This window comes from Schistocerca americana, chromosome 4 (assembly GCF_021461395.2).
Source record: "Schistocerca americana isolate TAMUIC-IGC-003095 chromosome 4, iqSchAmer2.1, whole genome shotgun sequence".
Classification (NCBI taxonomy): Eukaryota; Metazoa; Arthropoda; class Insecta; order Orthoptera; family Acrididae; genus Schistocerca; species Schistocerca americana.
This window is the reverse complement of record NC_060122.1, coordinates 466,583,877-466,604,370: the sequence shown is the minus strand read 5'-3', so window position 1 is coordinate 466,604,370 and position 20,494 is coordinate 466,583,877. Positions and strand designations below refer to the sequence as shown.

Below are 20,494 nucleotides of genomic sequence, written 5' to 3'. Positions count from 1 at the left end.
TGTGTCTGATGGTTTCTTACTTGTACCCAAGGCAGAATTCTGGATGTGAGCATATCACTCCTGCTATGTGGCTTGCCTTGCTGTATCTGCCACATGTTGCCTGCCCATTGCATGGAAGTACTGTGTGGCCTTCCGCACTGGCACTTAAAACATCTCAGGAGGTTTTGTATATATATATGGTCACACATTCAGGCACAGGAAGTCAGCTCTAATATACTTTGGCAAACTCAGTAAGACAAGAATTATAATACAAACAGTATTTTTTCGAAGCTTAGTAGATCTGTATCATAATGTTTCTATCCGTAAATCGTTCACCGAACTATTCCTTCTACAATTTCTTGGCACCTTTGCTTGAATTAAGAGAAGAAAGTTTATTTCCTCTCCACAATAGAGAACTGTGGAAATTTTCGCTGGTCACTTTGATAGGCAGTGGTCACTTCAATCAGCAGTGCGCCACTCTTAAGCCATTTAATTGATTTTACAAGTTTAGTTCTACATTTTATAGCTCTGTTAGATGATTGGGCCTTAGTGTCAACTGGTGGTCTACCTGACCCACTGGTGTTTGTTGGATTTTAAGAATTGTGAGTCATTTGGGCAATAAGTGTCCACACAAACAGAGTGCAGCTTGCTTGGGTAGGCCTTACAATTAAGTTGTAGCAGCTGCCTGGGAGGCTGCTCACTAGCAACTATTTTGCTTCATAACCCAGTACCCAACTGATACATAACTCACCTCTGTGGCACGCAAGGTCCAATGCCACGTGGTGCAGTGGTTACTGAAGCATGCAAATAGCTAGTAGTTGTAGAGGACTGGTGGTGCTGACAAGCCCCCACCTCGGGAACCCTGGATTTGGCAAACTCAAACTCAGGCAAAAGATGAGTTTCCTGAGGAGTCCACATTTGGTACCAGTGTGCTACTGAATACCTGGCACGTGGTGTACTTTAGCCCTCCCCACCTTGGAGATTAGTGTTAATACCCTCTCAGTGTTTTGGTCACCAGCAACAAGCATCAACTAAATTAGAAGGTCAGAATTTATTGTTAAACTAACAATCGCAGAATTCATCTGAGAGAAACTGTGTCATTATGGTTCGATAGGAATTTGAAGCCCTTTTCTCCTGAGCCTGTTTCTCCTGCGCTACTCAGCACAACACTTAACTTGAGCATAATGTTGAAGTCACAACCTGCGATGTAAAATTAAGCCAAACACATAACTTAAAACACAGGTAATCAGCTGATATAGCGTTACCAAAATTGCTTAGTATCTTACATCTTTTTTACAATTAAAAAAGACATCCAGCATCCTCTTACTTTCAGGTCCTTAGTGTTAACACCTTCCTGTAGCTACACACACACTATTTTTAGGTATTTCACCCAACAAAATTAGTGGTTGTAGTGAACAAAAAGTGCTTCATCAAACATAAAATGCATTACGCACCTGTATTATCTGCCAATAAGAATCAAGAAGAGTTCGCTGGGCCCTTTTAAGAAAGCCGCCTAGAGTTCCTGGAGCAGGAGCAGAAGTATTGCGAGCCACAGAGACAAGAGAATTTGAACCAACATCAATGTCATCCATTCGAGAACGTTTTGCTGCTTCACGACGAGCTGTACGTTGCTTTGTCTGCCATGCCCATTTCTTTTTCTGGAACTCTATCCATGCTGTTCTTTGCTCCTAAAATACAGTTAATACAACTTTATATTAAATAAAAAGACTTAATTTAGTGCAGCGAATTGTACACATTAACCAACAAAGTTTTTATGTTACAATACTGCTCAAAATGCACATCATGTTTACTTTCACACCATAAATAATTGGAAATATGCTTCAACAAGGTTGCCACAAGTTTCCTCAAGTGAAATACCCCGATTTCCAGAGAAGTTTGAGCATTTTTCCCTGAGATATCTTGAGGTCTGAAGGGTAAGTTAAGATGTAAGTTGACAAGGAATTATCTAAAAAAAACTTGCAAGCAGATAGTTTTCTGAAGTGAGCAAAAATTTTAAGTACTAACATCAACATTTTTTGTAATGAACTGCTTTTAGATGGAGAAAGTAAGTCAAACAGTATATGTGTTTCATTAAGACCACTGATGTTATTTTATTTCAATAGTATAAGACACATTTGGAGCCAAAAATACGCATTTCCTTGGAGTCGCAGAACGGATTTAAAGCACCTTCACTGATTTCAGAAATAACTTCAGAAAAAAGTAGTCCTCTTGAAAGAAGTGTATGAGGCGGGGAAGAATTGTGTAAACCAATACTGTAGGTGACCACCAATAAAATGTTAATTCTATTATGTTTGTTATTGTTAGTTATTATACACTGTGTTATACCTATTATTTTACAGGTATTGTACGATTTTTCTGCCGAGAAATATATGAGTACATAGCGTACAAACTGCCAGTAACTGACACAATTCTCTTCTTATCGTCCACACCTTCTAATATATAAACTACTTTTGAAGTGTAAAAATGTACTAGGACAAATAAAATGTCTAAAATGCCACACTGTGCAAAGTACTTACGACAAGACAGTCGCAATTCCTGAAATCCACCACCCATGGCCTCTGCCCTGGATCCATGAATATGACATGGGACCACGGTGTTCAATCCATGCAAAAGATAACTTGTTCAAATACTCTGAGAATCAATAATAATGAGGATAGGTAGCAACTCACAGTAAAGATGATCACACAGCCCCAGAAAGGCATGTAGAAAAGATAATCACAACCTCAGAACTAAATTTTTGGTCACAGCTTTTGTCAGAAAACAAGAGTGCCCACACGTTCACAAAATCATTCAGGCATAACTCATGTACACATGACCATCGCTGGCCACTGCGTCTACAGTCTCTCAGAATCAGGTACAAACAAACTGCTCCTCACACCTCCCTGGTAGGCTAGTGGCAAGAAGTGGTGGCGGCACTGACTGTAAGCTGAGGGGAGTAGTAGGAAGGGGAGAAATAGTAATAATGAGGGAGTAGGGAAGCTGTATACGTACTCAGCTGCAACCAGCCAGTGACAATGCATGACACCTCAGTAAGCAAACCGTTTTATCTACTGAGATGAGAAAAAGATTTTTCCAGTTCCCCCTCCCCCCCCCCCCCCCGGATATGTTTAAAATTCAATGATATTCCCCGATTTCCAGAACCTTTGACAACCCTGTACAAGTCTACTTCACAGTTCCAACTTCAGTTCTGATTCTTACCTCCTCCTTCATGTTTACTTCATAGAAATTCTAGGACTAGAATGGAATTTTCTTTGTCACTATCAGTACACACTGTGCATAACTTAAGCCTAGTTTACGTGACGACACTAGGCTGCAGGCAACTGCGCTGCCGGCCACTGCGTATGCGCGCCATGCATTTGCGCAACTCATTGATGAAACTCAACACTTTCGGCGTGTTCCAACTTTGGCGACTAGTTGCATAAGTTTTGAGGTTGTGTGTGTTCGTAGAGTGTAGACAAACTGAAATATGAAGTGGGAAACAGCGAATAATGTTCGCTTTTTGGATATCTATGCTTTGCATAGGTGTTTGTGGGATTTCAGTGATGCTGATTACAAAAATAAGCAGCATATTGCTGCTGCTGAGATATATAACATACATGGTTTGACAATATCTGAGCTGCAGTGCAAAATTTATTGAGTTAGGAGCACATATACAACTGAATTAAAAAAAAAAAAAAAAAAAAAAAAAAAAAAAAAAAAAAAAAAAAAAAAAAAAAAAAAGCAAGTGTAGTTCTAGCTGTGGCAATGCTCTTGTCTACAAGACTAAAATCCCATCGTTCGAGTTGACCAACTCTTTGTTAAGGATTATTGTTGACAGGAGGGAAGGCTATACAAATTCATGAAGCTGCATTCTTCATTCAATATTCACCTATTTAAAATGTCGATGCAGTGCTCCCCATTCGCATATGTTAGAATTTTGAAATATTGCCAGTGTACAGATCTATCTTCAAGTCTTCAAGAGAGTAGTTTTGCAAACCACTCTCTTAATGCGGCCTGCTTCAAATAATTATTGTTGCTAATGTTAATAATTATTACTGTTAATGCTAATAATTATTGGAGTTAATGAAATAGCATCATCACCAATTAAAACTGTATCTTATAGCATGCCGAGTGTTCTCAATTGTAATGCATGCAATATGATATGTAATTTCAGTTCTGGCAACAGTGCTTCATGCATTACAGTATCTTTATTCCTTATCACATAACTAACTCTATTTAGAAGAAAAGTGAGCAGTTCTGGTGACATTCTAAGATAATTAAAAGAACTTCCGTTATAAATTATTTCAGCAAGGATGCTGAGCAACCAAGCTGAGGTCTTTTCTTCATCCAGTAACGAATCAAAACACCTTTCTTATTTTTTTCTTATGCAATGATTCCACGCAACAAGCTTTAACTCCATCACAACTCATGCGTCTTGCAGCTGCCAAAACTTTCATTTCAGATGCGACTCAGGGACCCACAAAACGACAAAACTGAAGAGTATACTGGTGTCGCCGTGTCTACAGTCATATATGAAACCACTTGCGTGCAACTCATTCCACGCAATGAGTGGCACAACCCAATGTTGATGTGTAAACTAAGCTTTACTTTGTATAAGTAGCTGAACAGCTAAGTTCCTGGGAAGATGGAGCTCACTTTGTTGGCCACACTAAACACACGAAAACAGCACACAACAAGTGAACATGAACAGAAAATTGATTCTCGGCAAACAAATAATACTCGCAAACAGAAAAAACATAAATGACAGGATCAATCATAACAAAGATGTAAAGCTCTGCTGGTGGTAGCTGTGTGAGTCAAACACAGGCTTACCTCATAAAACACAGCAGCATAAGATCCTGTCTTTATAATCTACTTTGACTCTGGCTACAGCAGAATTATACGAGGCATACACTGCCCTGGAATGAGCTATTGTTTCTCAAGGGTAGCTACAGAAGAAGGTAACACATAGGTGGGAAAACTGATGTTTCTGTACTGTCCACCATTTTCACTGCTCTCAACTATAGCATATTGCAGTTGCGAACAGGGTGTTCTATGAACTCTTTGTCCAACAAATTATGGTCTTTCAATACCAATGTTAATGTTTATAAATTACGTAACACCTTAATTTATTCTTTATTGTGCAACAGGTCTTGGTCAAAATCTAACACCTGCTGTACACATCGTGGATGAAGGAAAATTTGCAGTGAAAAGTATGTTTGAAAACTGGAGTAAAAACAAAAAATTCTTATAGATGTTTGTTAACAGCAAGACTTAAACACAGAAAACACTGAGCAAACTGGTAGAAAAATATGTACACAATAAAAAGAACATTTTAACACCCACAAAAGCAATCCATCAACATTTGCTATACATAGGGACAGGAAAATTTCGCATTAATGGTAACGCGACAAATAACATGAGACTCGTTGTTTTTAGTGACATATCACAAAATTGGCTATTTAAAAGAAGTGTCGCCAAATTTTTCTATGTTAAAAATGTCATAAATCTTGTGACAGCAGTTTATTAATACTGGTAAATAGTAGTTATTTGACGCTTAAATTTGATCTCAAGGTTGACATTCACCTATAAACTTGAAAATGATGATTCCTGGCAAAAACAACTGAAGTCCTACAATTCACTTAAAGCAGTGTTTCTCAGCCTTTATTAGACTGTTACCCCTCAGTGCAAACAGGCATAAGCTAGTAACCCCCTGCTCCCTCATCCCTCTTGCTATCTGTTGCCCCCCTGCCCCACAATATCACCAACTTTAGAACCTAACTAAAATGTAGAATGAAAGACTTTTCTTGGAACGCTTTATTTTTGAAATGATGAAATCTTTGTCCAAACAGTGCAGTAGTTTTCACATTTTGTTGTGTTTTCTCTTTGTTTACTTTGCTCTTGTTCACAGACGCAGCATTGGTAATTGTATAGAGTGCTAAAGCATGCAGTTGCTGTCTAAGAAAGAGCACAGGCATTTGAAGCTGATGATCTGTATGCTCCCGATAAATATATAGTATTCTGTAAATACTGCAAAAGCACGATATCTTGGGACAGAAAAGATACTGTACTGAAACATGTGCAGTGTGAGAAGCTTAAGGAAATAGATCCAAGTTTCACAATGTGCAAATACAGTGACAAGCTTCAATCAGCAGCAGCTTTGAAGCCACCAAGAAAAAGAAAAATGACTGAATATCTGGCTCAAAGGACTATTGAAATGTTTTTGAAAGTGAACGCTCCATTTCATAAACTGGAAAATGAAGTTTTTCACCAGTGGATGAATGAATTCGTCAAAGGTGAGCTGTGGTTATTGATAATAAACAGTCTGATGATGGAATTGTTGTTTTCAGCTTGCCATTGTATATTTAATGAAGTAATAAATTTTGTTGACACAGTCTTAAATTATTTTTAAATCAAATGGTAACAGTGGGGTTAATTTTGTTTAAGGTGCTGGTGACATCCATGCATCAAGACAACGAAGGGAACTGTTGTACTTAAATACAAAAACAACGAAAGAATGAGGTGATGCAGCAACCAGCTTGCAATGATGTTGTAGTGTTAGCAGACGAGACCACTGACATAAGAGGTCATCATGTTTCTTGTGAGACAGTAAAGACTGTTAAGGTGTGGAACGAACAAAAATTTTTTGTTGGGAGTGTACAAGTTCTTGACACAGTAAACCTTACTCAAAGTGTTCATGCAATTACATTCAGTATAATAATGTTAAAACTACTGTCACCGGCAGTGCTAGATATATGAATAAGAGTGTCAATTCATTCATTCATTCATTCATTCCAAACTTTTGAATCTGAACTCAGCTATAACTAACTAAATGAGTGCTTTCCTGATTACCAAGAAGAGAAAACTTTTGCATCAATTGTTTTTAAAGGAAAAGAAGAGGGATCTGAAGGCATTTCCTCTTCCAGTGTTAACGCGTTGAACCCTTGGTTTCCACAGCCACTTATGTGAGAGAATATGTTGAAGACATGGTGGAATTCTTCTGCAGTGATGACATGCAGGAATTATCCAATGCAGGGACTGATTACACTAATTTATTGTCTAGTTATGATGCACGTTCAATTTTTGTGGAGGCTATGCTCATTCAGGAACATGCAAATGATTTGATGAACATCCATGTCCACTTAGTCTTCAAATCATCTTACCTCAAATGAATTATACTAAAAGTTAAAACAGCTGGAAAATGGCTTTGCTATTGTCGCACATGGAATTTTTGGTGAGGAAACCCGGAAGCTTATGAAGAAGTTGAAGAGGCATAATCTTCAGATGGAAGTGAGACTACCGCATAAACACACTGGACTGCATCTCTGAACAAAGCTAACAATGCTCATGTCTACAGATCCATGTAAGTCTGTGTTCTGTCATAGGATAGTGTTTCAACTGCTGGAAAGTAATCACAAACTCTGTTAATGCTGACATGGCAAAGAGTCTCTCATGTATACCTGGCATGGCAGCTCTTAGCACCATAGATATTCTGAAGGCAAACAAATCCTGCTTTCAGCAGGAGCTGTGAACATTGTCAAATGCCTGTAGGCAACTAAACTTGACAACCCACAATTTGCTCAGCTGCATTGAAAGCAATTTGGATTCCATGTTCAAACGTTAGACTCAGAGCGGGCAGTTATTTTCACAATATAATGAAGTACTGGCAAATCGGCGGCACAATTTCCCAGAAGATAACTTAGAACTAATGACAACGATGTCAGATGAAAGACTGTGCTATGTTTACCTTTCTGCACAATAACATAAACACATTTAATGTTTAATGTCTAATAAATACAACATGATTTATTTTCATTATCAACAAAGTACTAAATTACAACAAATAAGACAAAAACAACAACTGTAAATATTTGTTGGGAAAATTACTTTATCTGTCCAAGAATTGAAATAGATTTGATTTTTAATGTCTACCAACATAATGTAATTGAGAGGTATATTTTCATTTACAACATAGTGCTGAAAACAAATAAAACAAAAATAAAGAAGGAATTTGAAAAACACATGTTGAGAAAATAAAACAAAAAATGGCAAAATATAACACAAAAAAATGGCAAAAAGTAACACTAAAAATGGTAAAAAGTAACACAAAAATTGGCAAAAAAACCACCAAAATCGGCCATGAAATAAAACAATTTTCTACTGCCTCTAGTTATACATTTATGAAATAAAAAGCATGTAGTAAATAAAACTAAAACTAGTGCTACTACTTGACATCCAGCAGAGAAAGGCAGATATATGAATCCCATGGAAGAGAGAGAAATTTGTTTACATTATGCTCAAGTTTCAAATTCCATACTGAATAAATAATTTTAACTGAAAAGTTAAAAAAACATATACTGAAAAATTCTCGTGATATATTAGTTTCAAAGGTAATACTAGCTATGAAGGGCATTTGACTAGAACTAACTCCACGGCATTTAGAGATTAGCCATGTTTTACACCAACAGTTACTCATGATTCTTTGCTGTATTATTCTGTATATTACTTGGATAGGGGTCTAAAATTGACACTCCATGCATCAACTTCTGCAAGACTTAACATTATTTATAAATATTGGCGAATTAGGCAATGCTTTGCAATTGCTAAATATGTATGAGCAGTGGACATGTCATAATCTCCTTCTCCCTCTATCTCTACTTCCTCCTCCTCCTCCTCCCCCCCCCCCCCCCTCCCCGCGCCCATCTCCTCCTCTCCCTCCCATTCCTCTGCCCATCTCTTCCTCCTCCTCCCCCCCCCCATCTATCTCCTCCTCCACCTCCTTCACCCCCTCTCTCTAACTTTCCTCCTTCCCCTCCTCTATGTCCAATAATCACCCTCCCCCCTATCCATCTCATCTCATCTCATCTCCTCTCATCTCATCTCCTCTCCTCTCCTCTCTCCTCTCTCTCTCTCTCTCTCTCTCTCTGATTTTGAGCCTAGTTTATTGTTATTGCCAACAAGACCTTTATTGGGAACTGAATTAAAATGAATGGGTCAACTGACTGGGATAATTTGAATACAGTTTATAAGAGACCTCTCTGGATGCGGGATCTATGAGGATAGTAGCACTAATGACAGTATTTTGCATAGTTTTGATCTGCGAACGGGTACAATTACAAAGTTTCAGGTGATTCACATTCCATAGTAGTATTCTAATCATAAGCCAAAAAGCCATAAATACAACTTCCCTGTTTTCTGTTTAAAATGACTGTAGGAAGAAAACAGAACAGCACATAGTTGTGTATAGAATTTTTATTTAATATTATCTATATGGAGAAAGAATATATGCAGGAGAAACAATCTGTCTAATGGTTTAAGTGCCATGCTATTGTAGTTAAAACTGATTGTGAGAAGGAAAATGGAACAACAACTGTCAAAAAGTTCACTGCCCAGCATTAGCAATGTTTAGTATTGCGTATGCTGCTGTTACGTTCAATAGAAGGTGGCTCCAACAGATATACAAAACATGTAAATATTAGAATGCAACATTATGTCAAAATTTCAATGAAGCTTTTGGAGATTTGAGAGTTTGAACAAATGAAAATTTACATTTTTATTTATATAGATTATATTTTTGACATTGTATCTTTGATGATGTATGCATGCAACTCTTCCTGATAACAAAAATGAGTAGATATTGCCAATATTTTTATTACAATTTTCAAACATCGTTTTCCTTGCAAATTTTCTTCTTTCTATGACATATGTACAAAAGGTGCTTGAAAATGGCCTTTGATCCAAATTGGTCATCAATAAAGAATAAATTGCACAGCAGCTTCAGGTATTACATGTTATTTCTACTTCAAAATGTTACTGAAGCAGTTCTTATTCAATGTTGTTGTGAGTAACATTGTCAATATGGGACTAATATACAATTATTAACACTGCCTGCAGGAGCTCAATTTATAAATGTGTCAATAAATGGCCACATAGCATAACATTATCCAGCATCAGAATCAGCAGGATGGGTTACACATTGAAGTTGCCAGCAAGAAATATTAGGTATGTCAAATCTCTATATTTGTCTGTAAAATATTGTCTATTTCTACATTGCAAAAAAGAGCATGTTTAATTTTATACCTTGCTTGTACCATATGGTGGTGGTGCTCCAAGCTCCTCACGCCAGCTGCGCTTTAAAATGTCTGGATCTGTGACTGAGCTGTTTCTCTTTCTTTTGTTTACATGAGCAACTGGTGTTTTTGGTCTCTCTGCAGTAACAGTCTTTCCTGCAGAATCTTCAATATCCACCTGAGGAAAAAAATTAAAATGAAATAATGGCAAGAAAATATGATCAGTATTTGATGGAATATATAGAGAGATTCATATCACTTTAGGACTTGGGTCTAAATACACAAATAATTTGAACTGCTCTCTTTTTCTTGTTAGCGGAATAGTTAACTCAGGGTGAAGATGATATTCCATGTAGAATAAAGCAGCAATAACAATGTGCTAGTAAAGGGAGACGAGATTTATAACGCACTGTAAGAATTACTGACCTCACTTCTAAAATTGAATTTGTTAAATTTATTATATAATAGTAGTTTATGATGGATTCTGCATAGTTTGTAGATGTGGAGGTAGCATAAAATATCTGACTGGCAATTTGACAGTCACTGAGTGTGCCTGGGTGAATGTCACTCCACTCATATGCAGCAGCCTTCTTCATTTGCTGAATACACCAACATGCACTCTCGAAGGCATGAGGGTGTCATATGATAAGCCATCTTACACCGGTGCGGCAGCATACACCTGCCAGGAATCTCTTTTTCCCTTTTACTTGGGAGGAACAAACACCCAGCAGTAGAAGCAACAAGTCACAACCCGAAGACTTTAGCCAGCCTGCAGGTAATAGCAGTTATCTACAAGATCTGAACCTGAAGTGTTAAATTCTGTGAAAAGCAATACAATGGTTTCATTAAAGTTAACTCAACATCACCCACATTTGTCTCAACAGATTTCTTTGTATACCTCATCTTTCCAAAATCACAAAAAATTGGAAAACTCATAACACTTACACAGTTTTTGAAAAAGTCATCAACATTTGTCAGCATTCTGCCCAACACTGCAGTCCTTTTTCTGACAACAAATTAATACAAATACAAAAGAATATACGAAAACGGCTGCATGGATGGTGTGGTATATGCAGAGCTAAGCCCCTGCATGTTTGGTCATCACACTCATAGGATGTGCTTTGTGGGCCACATAGAATTCCTGCTTTCCCTTGGGAGGTTGTTTGTTAACATAATATTCGTTGAGCTGTTTACTGCCACACTTCCTGCAGCTGCCACAGAGTCTAGAGGTGCAAGCCACACTGATACGCGGCATGCACATCGCTGTACACAATGCTGCAGTCACAGTCACCTACTTGCTCCATGCTGTCATGTGACATCCCAATATATTCCTCTGCAAATGAGTACATAGGTTGCCACTCAGCCCTCAATGATGAGTTCATTCCATGCTCTACACTGACTGTCTATGCTTTGGACTTTTACCACAATGCTTGCTGATGCCACTACCCATCAGACAATGCCTTCACCAGGATCATTTAGCTGCTCCACATCCACCACTTGTTCCTGGGACTGGAACTGCATCTTGAGGGACCATGAGCTGACAGCTTGCTGGTACAGTGCCACTGATCATCCACAATAACTCCCAACTCATCAACACTAATGACAACTGGGGACTACTACATAATTGACACCCGCTACAAATTATCGCAATGCTCTTTCCAGTTGTACCAAGTTTAGTACAAGATTAATAAACAAAGAGTTGTTACTGCAACATGTGACTTCAATCACTACCAGTCACACCACTTGACCAAGGTTATAACAGTGGTAGTGAGGGTAATGATTTTGTGTTACAGCGCTTTTCCCTCGTCTACCATGTCCTACAGTGGTTAGTAAGATAATGGTTTCATGATGTGTGACACCTGTAGTTCGTATGGATTCTCAATACTTTTTCTTTGAGTACTGAATATTACAGTGCCAACAAGGAGACTAGTATAGTGATACAATGCCTGCTCAAGATTTGCCCCTCCAGTGCCTGTCCAAGGTTCACTGGTCTGATCTGTCACGTGGCTGCAACTCTCCTCTATGATGAGTTTGATGTTGCTATTCCGTGTTGCGATCCACCCGGTCAAGACATCTGTGGCTGGCCCTCTTCCCAAGGGTGGCACTGCCCAGACAGAACAGGGATGATGAGGCTGTTTCTCCACATGTGTTTCAGTGTCCCTCAAAGTGTCTTCATTCATTTTTGCTGGAGTGAGGTTTTGTTCTTTCTCAGATGTTCATATGCTAGTTTGTCTTGATGAGCAGTGCATTCATGTCCATTGTGTTATGGCAGTCAGTACTCAAATGCTACAATGGTGAGAGAGTATCCACCTATGTAACCAGACATGGACTGTTCCTTTTCTTGGGTGACAGCTGTGTTCTATCGTGTGGTTGTCTTGATTTTGGTAAGCATTTGTTTTGCACTTGATGTTCACATTTATCAGTGGATGCAAGTTTGCCATTGCTTTCTTTTGAGCGTAGTTTGGGTAATCTGTTCACGTGTTGTTCAATGTGAATCCTCTTGCTTGCTGTTGTTGGTTTGCACTGTTTCCAGTAGTTCTTTGGTGTCTTTCTCATCTATAAGTAAATCACATCTGATCAACTGCGGGAGAAATCATTTTCTCTGGCCCTCCCATTCTGGGGTTGGGCAATTCCGGACCAGGGAGGTAGTCTTTCTCTGCTAAGTCAGATTCTAGTCTTTCCCACAATTTTCAAGTGGGTGTGATCAGAACCAGCATTTGGTTGGGGGGGGGGGGGGGGGGGGGCAAGAGTTCGTGTGTGATAACCTGGGCCCCCTATCATCGAGTGTCCTGCAATGTTGACATACCGTACAGCTCTGTTTATTGTTCGCAGAGTTCTCAGGCTGAATTCTCTCCATTATCAGCCCAGCCTTTGCATGTGATGCCATCAGATACCAACTTCTTGTCATCAGCCCCTCAGCTTCACTTCAGCTGTCGCCGGCCTGGTCACGGTCTGCCCTTCTGACATCACCAGTCCTGTCGATGGTGCCATTTGCTCTCTCGAGGGACCTTGCAATGCTATTGTGGCCATCACCACCACTGCTGCCACCTCCAGAGCTGACCGAACTGTTCCGCACTGGCACTGCCATGGCCATCCATGCAGCTGCTTCCACAGTCATCACTGGTCCTCCTGGTGCCATTCCTGACTGCTGCCTCCTCCACAGCTAACCTGACCGTCTCCACTGGTGCCACCAATCCCATTGTGTGTTGTTCTGGGCCATGGAAACTCACTATCAGACCTGCTTATGCACGACCTTACTGTCACCACCTACGGCAACCAGCTGCCGTTCTACTATGCAGGCACGCCTTGCTTCTTTTGTCAGCATCTTTTTTTTCTATGTTCATGGACCGATTGTCCTTTTGTTTTGTTCCAGTCTGTTACAGACACTGCTCGATGCATCCTTCCTTGTGTGTTTCACGTCTCAGAGATGGTTGCACCATCTCTCTTAATAGGAGACAAGTGGAGTACATGCAGGGCTGGGCCTAAGTATATTCAGCAACCACACTCATGGATGTGGTACTGGGGCTATAACAGATACAATGAAATGTAAACTCTTCTGTTTTGTTATTTAGTGTTTCCATTGCAATGGATTTAAAAAAATGTGTGTGTGTTCAGGGTAGTGTCCTCCGTGTGGTGCTAAATACATAATTGTTTTTACTAGAATCCACAACTAATGTGAGACAGACGTTATTTCAAGCACATAAGAATCACTCCAATCATTACTCCAATTGTACTATGGCAATTTAAACACTTTTTTTCATGGCGAACTCACCATCGAACAAGTACCACTTTCTGGTGGAAAAATTTAACAATATGGTTTTTAGCAATGGGGTCCCATTTTAGTGCCACAAATATTAGCAGCGAGGTGACAAAATATTACTCAATTTTGGGATAACTTGAAGGCGAATCTGCTAAGCTAATTTCACATTTCATGTTGAGGGTGTCCACTGGCAACTTGCAGTATCCTGTTGCAGAGCACGCTCTACAACATGACACTCGTGACTTCGGTGCCTGTTTTACCACACGCACCATCTGAATTCTCCCCCCAGACACCTGTTCCTCAGAACTCCACAGGTGGAAACTAGCTCTACAACATGTCCTTGTTTCTCGCCACCCACCTGGCTTTAATTTACATTAATTTCTTCTGTCTCAGATTTTCTTCACTGTAACTACTCTCTGCTTCACTTCGCTTTAGTTTTCTACATCTTTTATTGTCTTTCCCATCATTTTTCACCACCCCCATCCCATCCCTGTTACGTACAATGCACTTACCTTTTCACTCTTATTAACTCGTGCATGATGTCTTGCATATTATCCTGTCTTTCACCTTTAAGCTCTCAGGTTTTCAAATCTTCTCCGATGCAGTCCCCAGCACTCAGTCTTCCCTTCTCATCTTGAATGGTAAGTCTCCCCTGACCTGTGGTTCTGGGTGACTTTCCCAAAATTTACCCCTTTACCTAGACTTCTCCAGTCCTTTTCCTTCACCCTTCTTCTTTCCCCTCCAACCCTTCTGCCTGAAGAAGGCATGCCAATCACAACAGCCTTTTTGTGTGTGCTCTGCCGTAGCTTGGTGAGTAGATTTTTTTATCTATCCAATTAAATAATTTTATCAATAATTTATTGTTTTCATAAAGACTTTAGGTGTACAGCACATCAAAACCACTGCTTACCATCCAGCATTGAATAGGGAAGCTGAATGGTGACATTGCAACATCAAAGCAGCAATAAGAACCTGACTTTCAGATGACTGGGTAGACAACTTATCAAAATTTTTAATGAAAAGGAAATCTGTTACTCACCATAAAGCGGAGATGCTGAGTCGCAGACAGGCATAACAAAAAAGACACACACACACACACACACACACACACACACACACACACACACACACACACACGACTGCAGTCACAGGCAACTGCTGTGTGGTTTCAGTTGCCTGAGACTGCAGTCGTGCATGTCAATTGCATTTGTGTGTGTGTGTGTGTGTGTGTGTGTGTGTGTGTGTGTGTGTGTGTGTGTGCGCTGTGCGCCATCTATTTTTGACGAAGGCCTTACTGGCTAAAAGCTTCACTGTGTCAGTCTCTTAGTAGTGCCTATCTGCGACTCAGCATCTCCACTATATGGCGAACATCAACTTTCCATTTCATAAAATTGTTACATTCCATCCTGGATTTTCTATTGTTTGATTTCAACATTTTTAATGGGTCTCCAAGTTTATGTGGTTCCAGAATAAAACACCATCACTGCAGAAATCGTTATCACATGACAACTAGACTTCCAGTCGATTTTTTTGATCTTACACCAGTGGAGCGTAACATTCCAACTTTCATTTTCAACATTTAACAGCACATGACATCACATAAACCAGTTAAAGTTTGACATCATGCAGCAACATCTGTCTTTATCTATCCTCTACTCATTACCTCTTCACATGTATTCATAAGACATGATGCACACTGAAAACCTCTACAGTCTATGATGGACCATAAAGACTATATTCAAGTCTGAACAGCACTTTGTCATTGAAATACTTCATGGCCAGAAGACCATCTCTATTAACAGACTCAAGCCTACGCTCATGCTGAAGAATATGGATTCTGAACCACCCATGTGAGCTTCATGTAAACAATCTGCTCATGTCCCCATAACTGCAGAGTGCCATCAGCTAACCCAACAAGCTACACATTATGGATGTACAGTGCACTTCACGAAGAAATACCTCAACATTATAGCTTGGGATAGATTAATATGTGGCTGTAACAGACACAGTGGAATGTTAACTCAGTAAAAATTATAGATACACATGTGATCGAGCCATGTGATCTGTTAATGGCTGCACATTGCCCTTACTCACTGGGATGTGCAACACAGAAACTCAACTGTAGCAAGTAGCAGGCACCTGGGAGTAACATTGTACACGTTGGAATAATTGATCTTTTGCTTCCATTACAACTGATATTTAAAAAATATGTGCGCATTCATGGTTGTATCCTTAGTGTGAAGCTACATAAATAATTATTTTCACTAGAAACTACAGCATGTTCTTTTAAGTCTATGTGTAAGTCAAACTAATTTGAATGCACTAGCATTAATGAACTACAGTACAATATGTGTATAAAAAAAACATAACATTACAAAAGAGAGGTAGAAAATTAAATATAACAAAAAATTAGAACTTTACTCATTACCTCTGCGTTTGAGTGTTCTTCTTGAACATCCTTTGGCTTTTTTGCAAATATTTCATTTATTCTCCGTTGTTTCAGAACATCATTTTTTTCCATCATTCTTTTGTGCAGCCAATCGGGGTGCCGAACACGTGGAACAGGATTTGATACCTGTGAAATGAGAAATTATTGATTTCACACGCACTGCCATTGCTAATAAGCAGCTCACATTCAATGAAACTTTATAACCACTATACAAGCGACTAAGTTAAGAAACCAGATGGGAGGAAAGTGGGGAAAGGGTGGGGTGGGGAGGGGTGGGGGGTGGGGTGGGGGGTGGGGTGGGGAGGTCAACAGCAACTATCAGCATTTGATACATCCTGAAAGCACAACAAGGTTAGCTACATTACATTCAGAACTCAAAGGGCACCTGATGACAGAAAACACAGGCTACTATTTCCTTACACAAGGAACAAATTTACACAGGTAATTATATTTATGGGTAAACTCCCATCATAACAGGCTGGTGTCACCTGGAAGGCACATAGCAGGGATCATCAAGTTTCATTGTTGGCCATACAGACATCTTGCATCTTGCACCTTGTGAAAAGTAGCAGGACTCCAATACATAAGTAAAAATGGTGAAAACTGTATGCTGTTGTGCAGCACACTGTTTTTAAGATTTGTGTTAGGTTTAATATGAAGACAAAAATGAATAATTGAGAGAGTTATTACATTAACAAAGGTGCCAGTACCGAAGACTCTTCAATCAATGAAACCTGTGGAAGACTACTTACAAGCTGTGAAACGAATATGGACACAGTAATTTTAATATTGGAAGCTAAAGCAAAAATGAGTGGCTACACAGATAGTAACTTAAGTAAGAGATAGAATGTAGTTCAGTGGAATGCATGAGGTTAAATATTAAGGTTAGGAGTGAGTTTGACAGATTAGAAGTTAAAGAAATGAATATTACATATCGAAAGAAAGTAATGTGAATGAGTATGTGAGACTATAAACATAGAAACAATTGAAATGTATGTTGTTACAGGTCAAAATCCTCCAGTTTTACAAGTAAAACATATTTGTTTGATGAGGTTTCAGGATTGCAGCCGGATCACATTGACTTCTTGCCAAATTTTGGCTGGCAAACGTCCAGCCATCTTCAGGTGAGTCTCCGTCACTGGAGACTGCGAGTTCCTGGCGTCAGCTATATAGCAAAAAATTGTTGCGGAAACACGTGTGCGTAGTCAGCCATCACAGGAGTGTCCTCTATCGAAATCTGCAATCTCTGGAAATAACTATTCTATCTGTGGCACGCAGATGCACGCGTAAAGGTGAAAACTACATGTTGGTCCTCTGTCGGAATGCGCGCTTGTGTCACTAAAAACAGACATCAGGTGTTGCCAGACATGTCCTTACGAATAAACTGTCTTCTTTCAGAAGAAATTAGAGAGATCACCGGGTCCCAAGCCTCGTCCAGTTGAAAACCCCCATCACTATTTGTAAGATTTTGTGCTAGGCGTATCTCCACAGATTCTTTAATTACCGAGTCCCAAAAAGTTTTTGCCGGGGGCCAAGATTTTCACGGCAGAAAAATCCACAGCGGGTCCTGCGGTAATACAATGTTTAGCTACGGCCGATTTACTGGGCTGTGGAAGGTGAGTGTGGCGTTCATGTTCAACACGTACTTTGTGTGTCGCCCGACCGATGTAAGCTTTGCCACACTGGCAAGGGCTTCTGTAGATCCCGGTCTTCTGCAGACCCAGATCATCCTTTACCGAACCGAGAAGGGCACTAATCTTCGCCGGTGGCTGTAACATTACTTTAACTTGATGTTTCCTTAGGATCCTGCCTACTTTAGACGAAAGGATGGCGACGTACGGAAGGAACGCCGTGGACTCGAACAACTCCTTATCTTCTCGATGTTGTGGCTGGTCACGTTTCTTCCTTCTTAGCGCTGTTCTAATCTGATGTGGAGAGTAACCATTACCTCTGAACACCAACTCTAGATGTTCCAGCTCCTCTGTAAGGCTATCTCCACAAGAAACAACACGAGCCCGGTGCACTACCGTTCTGAGGATGCCGGTAGTTTGTGAAGGGTGACGGCAACTCGACACTCGCAGGTAAAGGTCTGTACGTGTAGGCTTACAGTAGACAGAATGCCCTAATGACCCATCCACTCTCCTAGTAACCAAAAATGGCAAGCAACCATCCTCCTCTATTTCCGTCGTAAAGTGGATGTTCTTGTGGATTGCACTCAGATGTTGCAAGAAACATGACAGTTCTTCTTCACCATGGGCCACACTACAGAAGTGTCATCTACATGTCACCAGAAGACTCTCAGTTTTAAGTTCTGCCCTTTCCTCAAAGTCTTCCACAAAAAAGCTCGCCATCAAAGGCGAGAGAGGACTGTCAGTCTGCTCAAAATATTCATTGTTAAATAAAAAGTAGGTCGAGGAGAGGACACGATGGAAAAGTGCCGTTATATCGGACGTGAATTTATTGCCGATGATCAACAGAGAGTCTGTAGGAGGCACCTTAGTGGAAAGTGAGATGACACCGTGGAACCTCTTTTTTATGTATCTTCAGAAGACTGTATAACCTGGGTAGCACAGGACTGTGAGGTCTCAGTCTTTTCACCACTTCTTGCATAATAGAAGAAGAATTCAGCACTGCTAATGTTTTCCTTTCCACTTTTGCTGTGGATCTTTGTCAATCTTCCGATACATCGGTTCACTCGGCAAGTTGTAAATCTTCCGATTATAAACCTCACGTGGCAACAGCACTGTGGCGTTTCCCTTATCTGTGTGAGGATCTTCTTGTAGCTTTCGTAGTGCGGCCCTTTCCGTGGCAGAAATGTGCCGTCGTCAGATGGCTAATATTTGTAGTTACACAGATGTTTTGATGAACACGATGTTGTCTGCTCCACACTGCACAAGAATATTTCGGTATTTAGTGCCACTTTATCAGTTATTTTATTAATAAAAATATGGTAAAGCGCTTGTTTCTCCTGACAATTTCTGAGATCTCAAGAGTAAGCAAAGACGTAAGTTGACAATAAAATGCATGGACTTCCGTACTTCTAAATGTGTCGGCAAATATCTTAAGTACTAACATCAACAACTTCTGTAAAGACTGTTTTTAGATGGAGAACGCAAGCCAAATGGCATACGTGTTTCATTGACACGACTGATGTTATTTTATTTCAATAAAACGAAACACATTTTGTGACAAAAATACGCATTTCGTTGGAGTTGCAAGATAGATTTAAAATACCTTGACTGATTTCAGAAATAACCTCAGAAAAAAGTAAGCCTCTTGAAAGGAGTACATAAGGCAGGGAAAATTTGTGTAAACTGACACTGTAGGTGACAGCCAATAAAATGTCGATTTTACTACGTTTGTTATTGTCAGTTATTATCCACTGTGTTATGTCTATTATTTTACAGGTACTGTGTGGTTTTTCTTTTAAGAAATACGTGAGTAAATAGCATACAAACTTCCAGCGACTATTACAATTTTCTTCTTCTTACCGTCCATACTTTCTAATATATGAACTACTTTCAAAGTGCCAAAATGTACTAGAATAAATAAAATGTCTATAAAACACCACACTGTACAGTGTACTTGTGGTGAGACAGTCACAATTCCTTAAATCCATCGCCCGTGGCCATTGGTCTGCTGAGGAGCACCTCTGCCCTGGACCCATTGATAAACCAAACAGATCCACTGCATTACACCACACGCAAACAGACTTGGCCTGTGGGCACATCAATGAGATTACATCCAATATGCAGGGCCCACATTAGTGGGAACTGATGGGCTTCAGATTGGCGACCCGGTCCATTAGAGATACCCACAGAAACAGCCTGCGGTTTTGGCCCATCATGGAAGTCCACTTGTGTGGCCAGTTATTCACAAGTCACAGATAGCATGTTAATGAAATGACACCATGTGATCAATCTGTGTAACAGATAACTTGTTCAAATACACTGATTAATGAGCATAGGTACCAACTCACTTAAGGACGATCGCTGAGCCACAGACACATAGAAAAGACAATCCCACTCCCACAACTAAATTTTTGTCCATAGCCTTTGTTAGAAAGTGAGAGCACACACACACATTCACACACTTACTCAGACACAGCTCATGCACACGTGACCGCCATATACAGCCATTGCAACAACAGTCTCTCAGAATCAGTTCCGAACAAACCACTCCTCATGCCTCCCAGCCTCTCATCAGCAGCTGCTAGGCTAGTGGCAAGAAGTGGTG

At 39.9% G+C, this 20,494-nt stretch overlaps 1 protein-coding gene across 1 annotated transcript in view; it reads right to left on the bottom strand.

Annotated features, from left to right (window-relative positions):
* LOC124612707 (DNA polymerase epsilon catalytic subunit 1) overlaps window positions 1-20,494 on the bottom strand; it is a 313,866-nt gene that overhangs the window by 179,307 nt on the left and 114,065 nt on the right. Inside the window, exons 18-20 of the mRNA XM_047141058.1 lie at window positions 16,238-16,384; window positions 10,060-10,227; window positions 1,434-1,667 (exon numbers count right to left, since the gene is read on the bottom strand). Of these exons, the coding sequence (XP_046997014.1) occupies window positions 1,434-1,667; window positions 10,060-10,227; window positions 16,238-16,384 (549 nt within the window). The remainder of the gene's footprint in view (window positions 1-1,433; window positions 1,668-10,059; window positions 10,228-16,237; window positions 16,385-20,494) is intronic.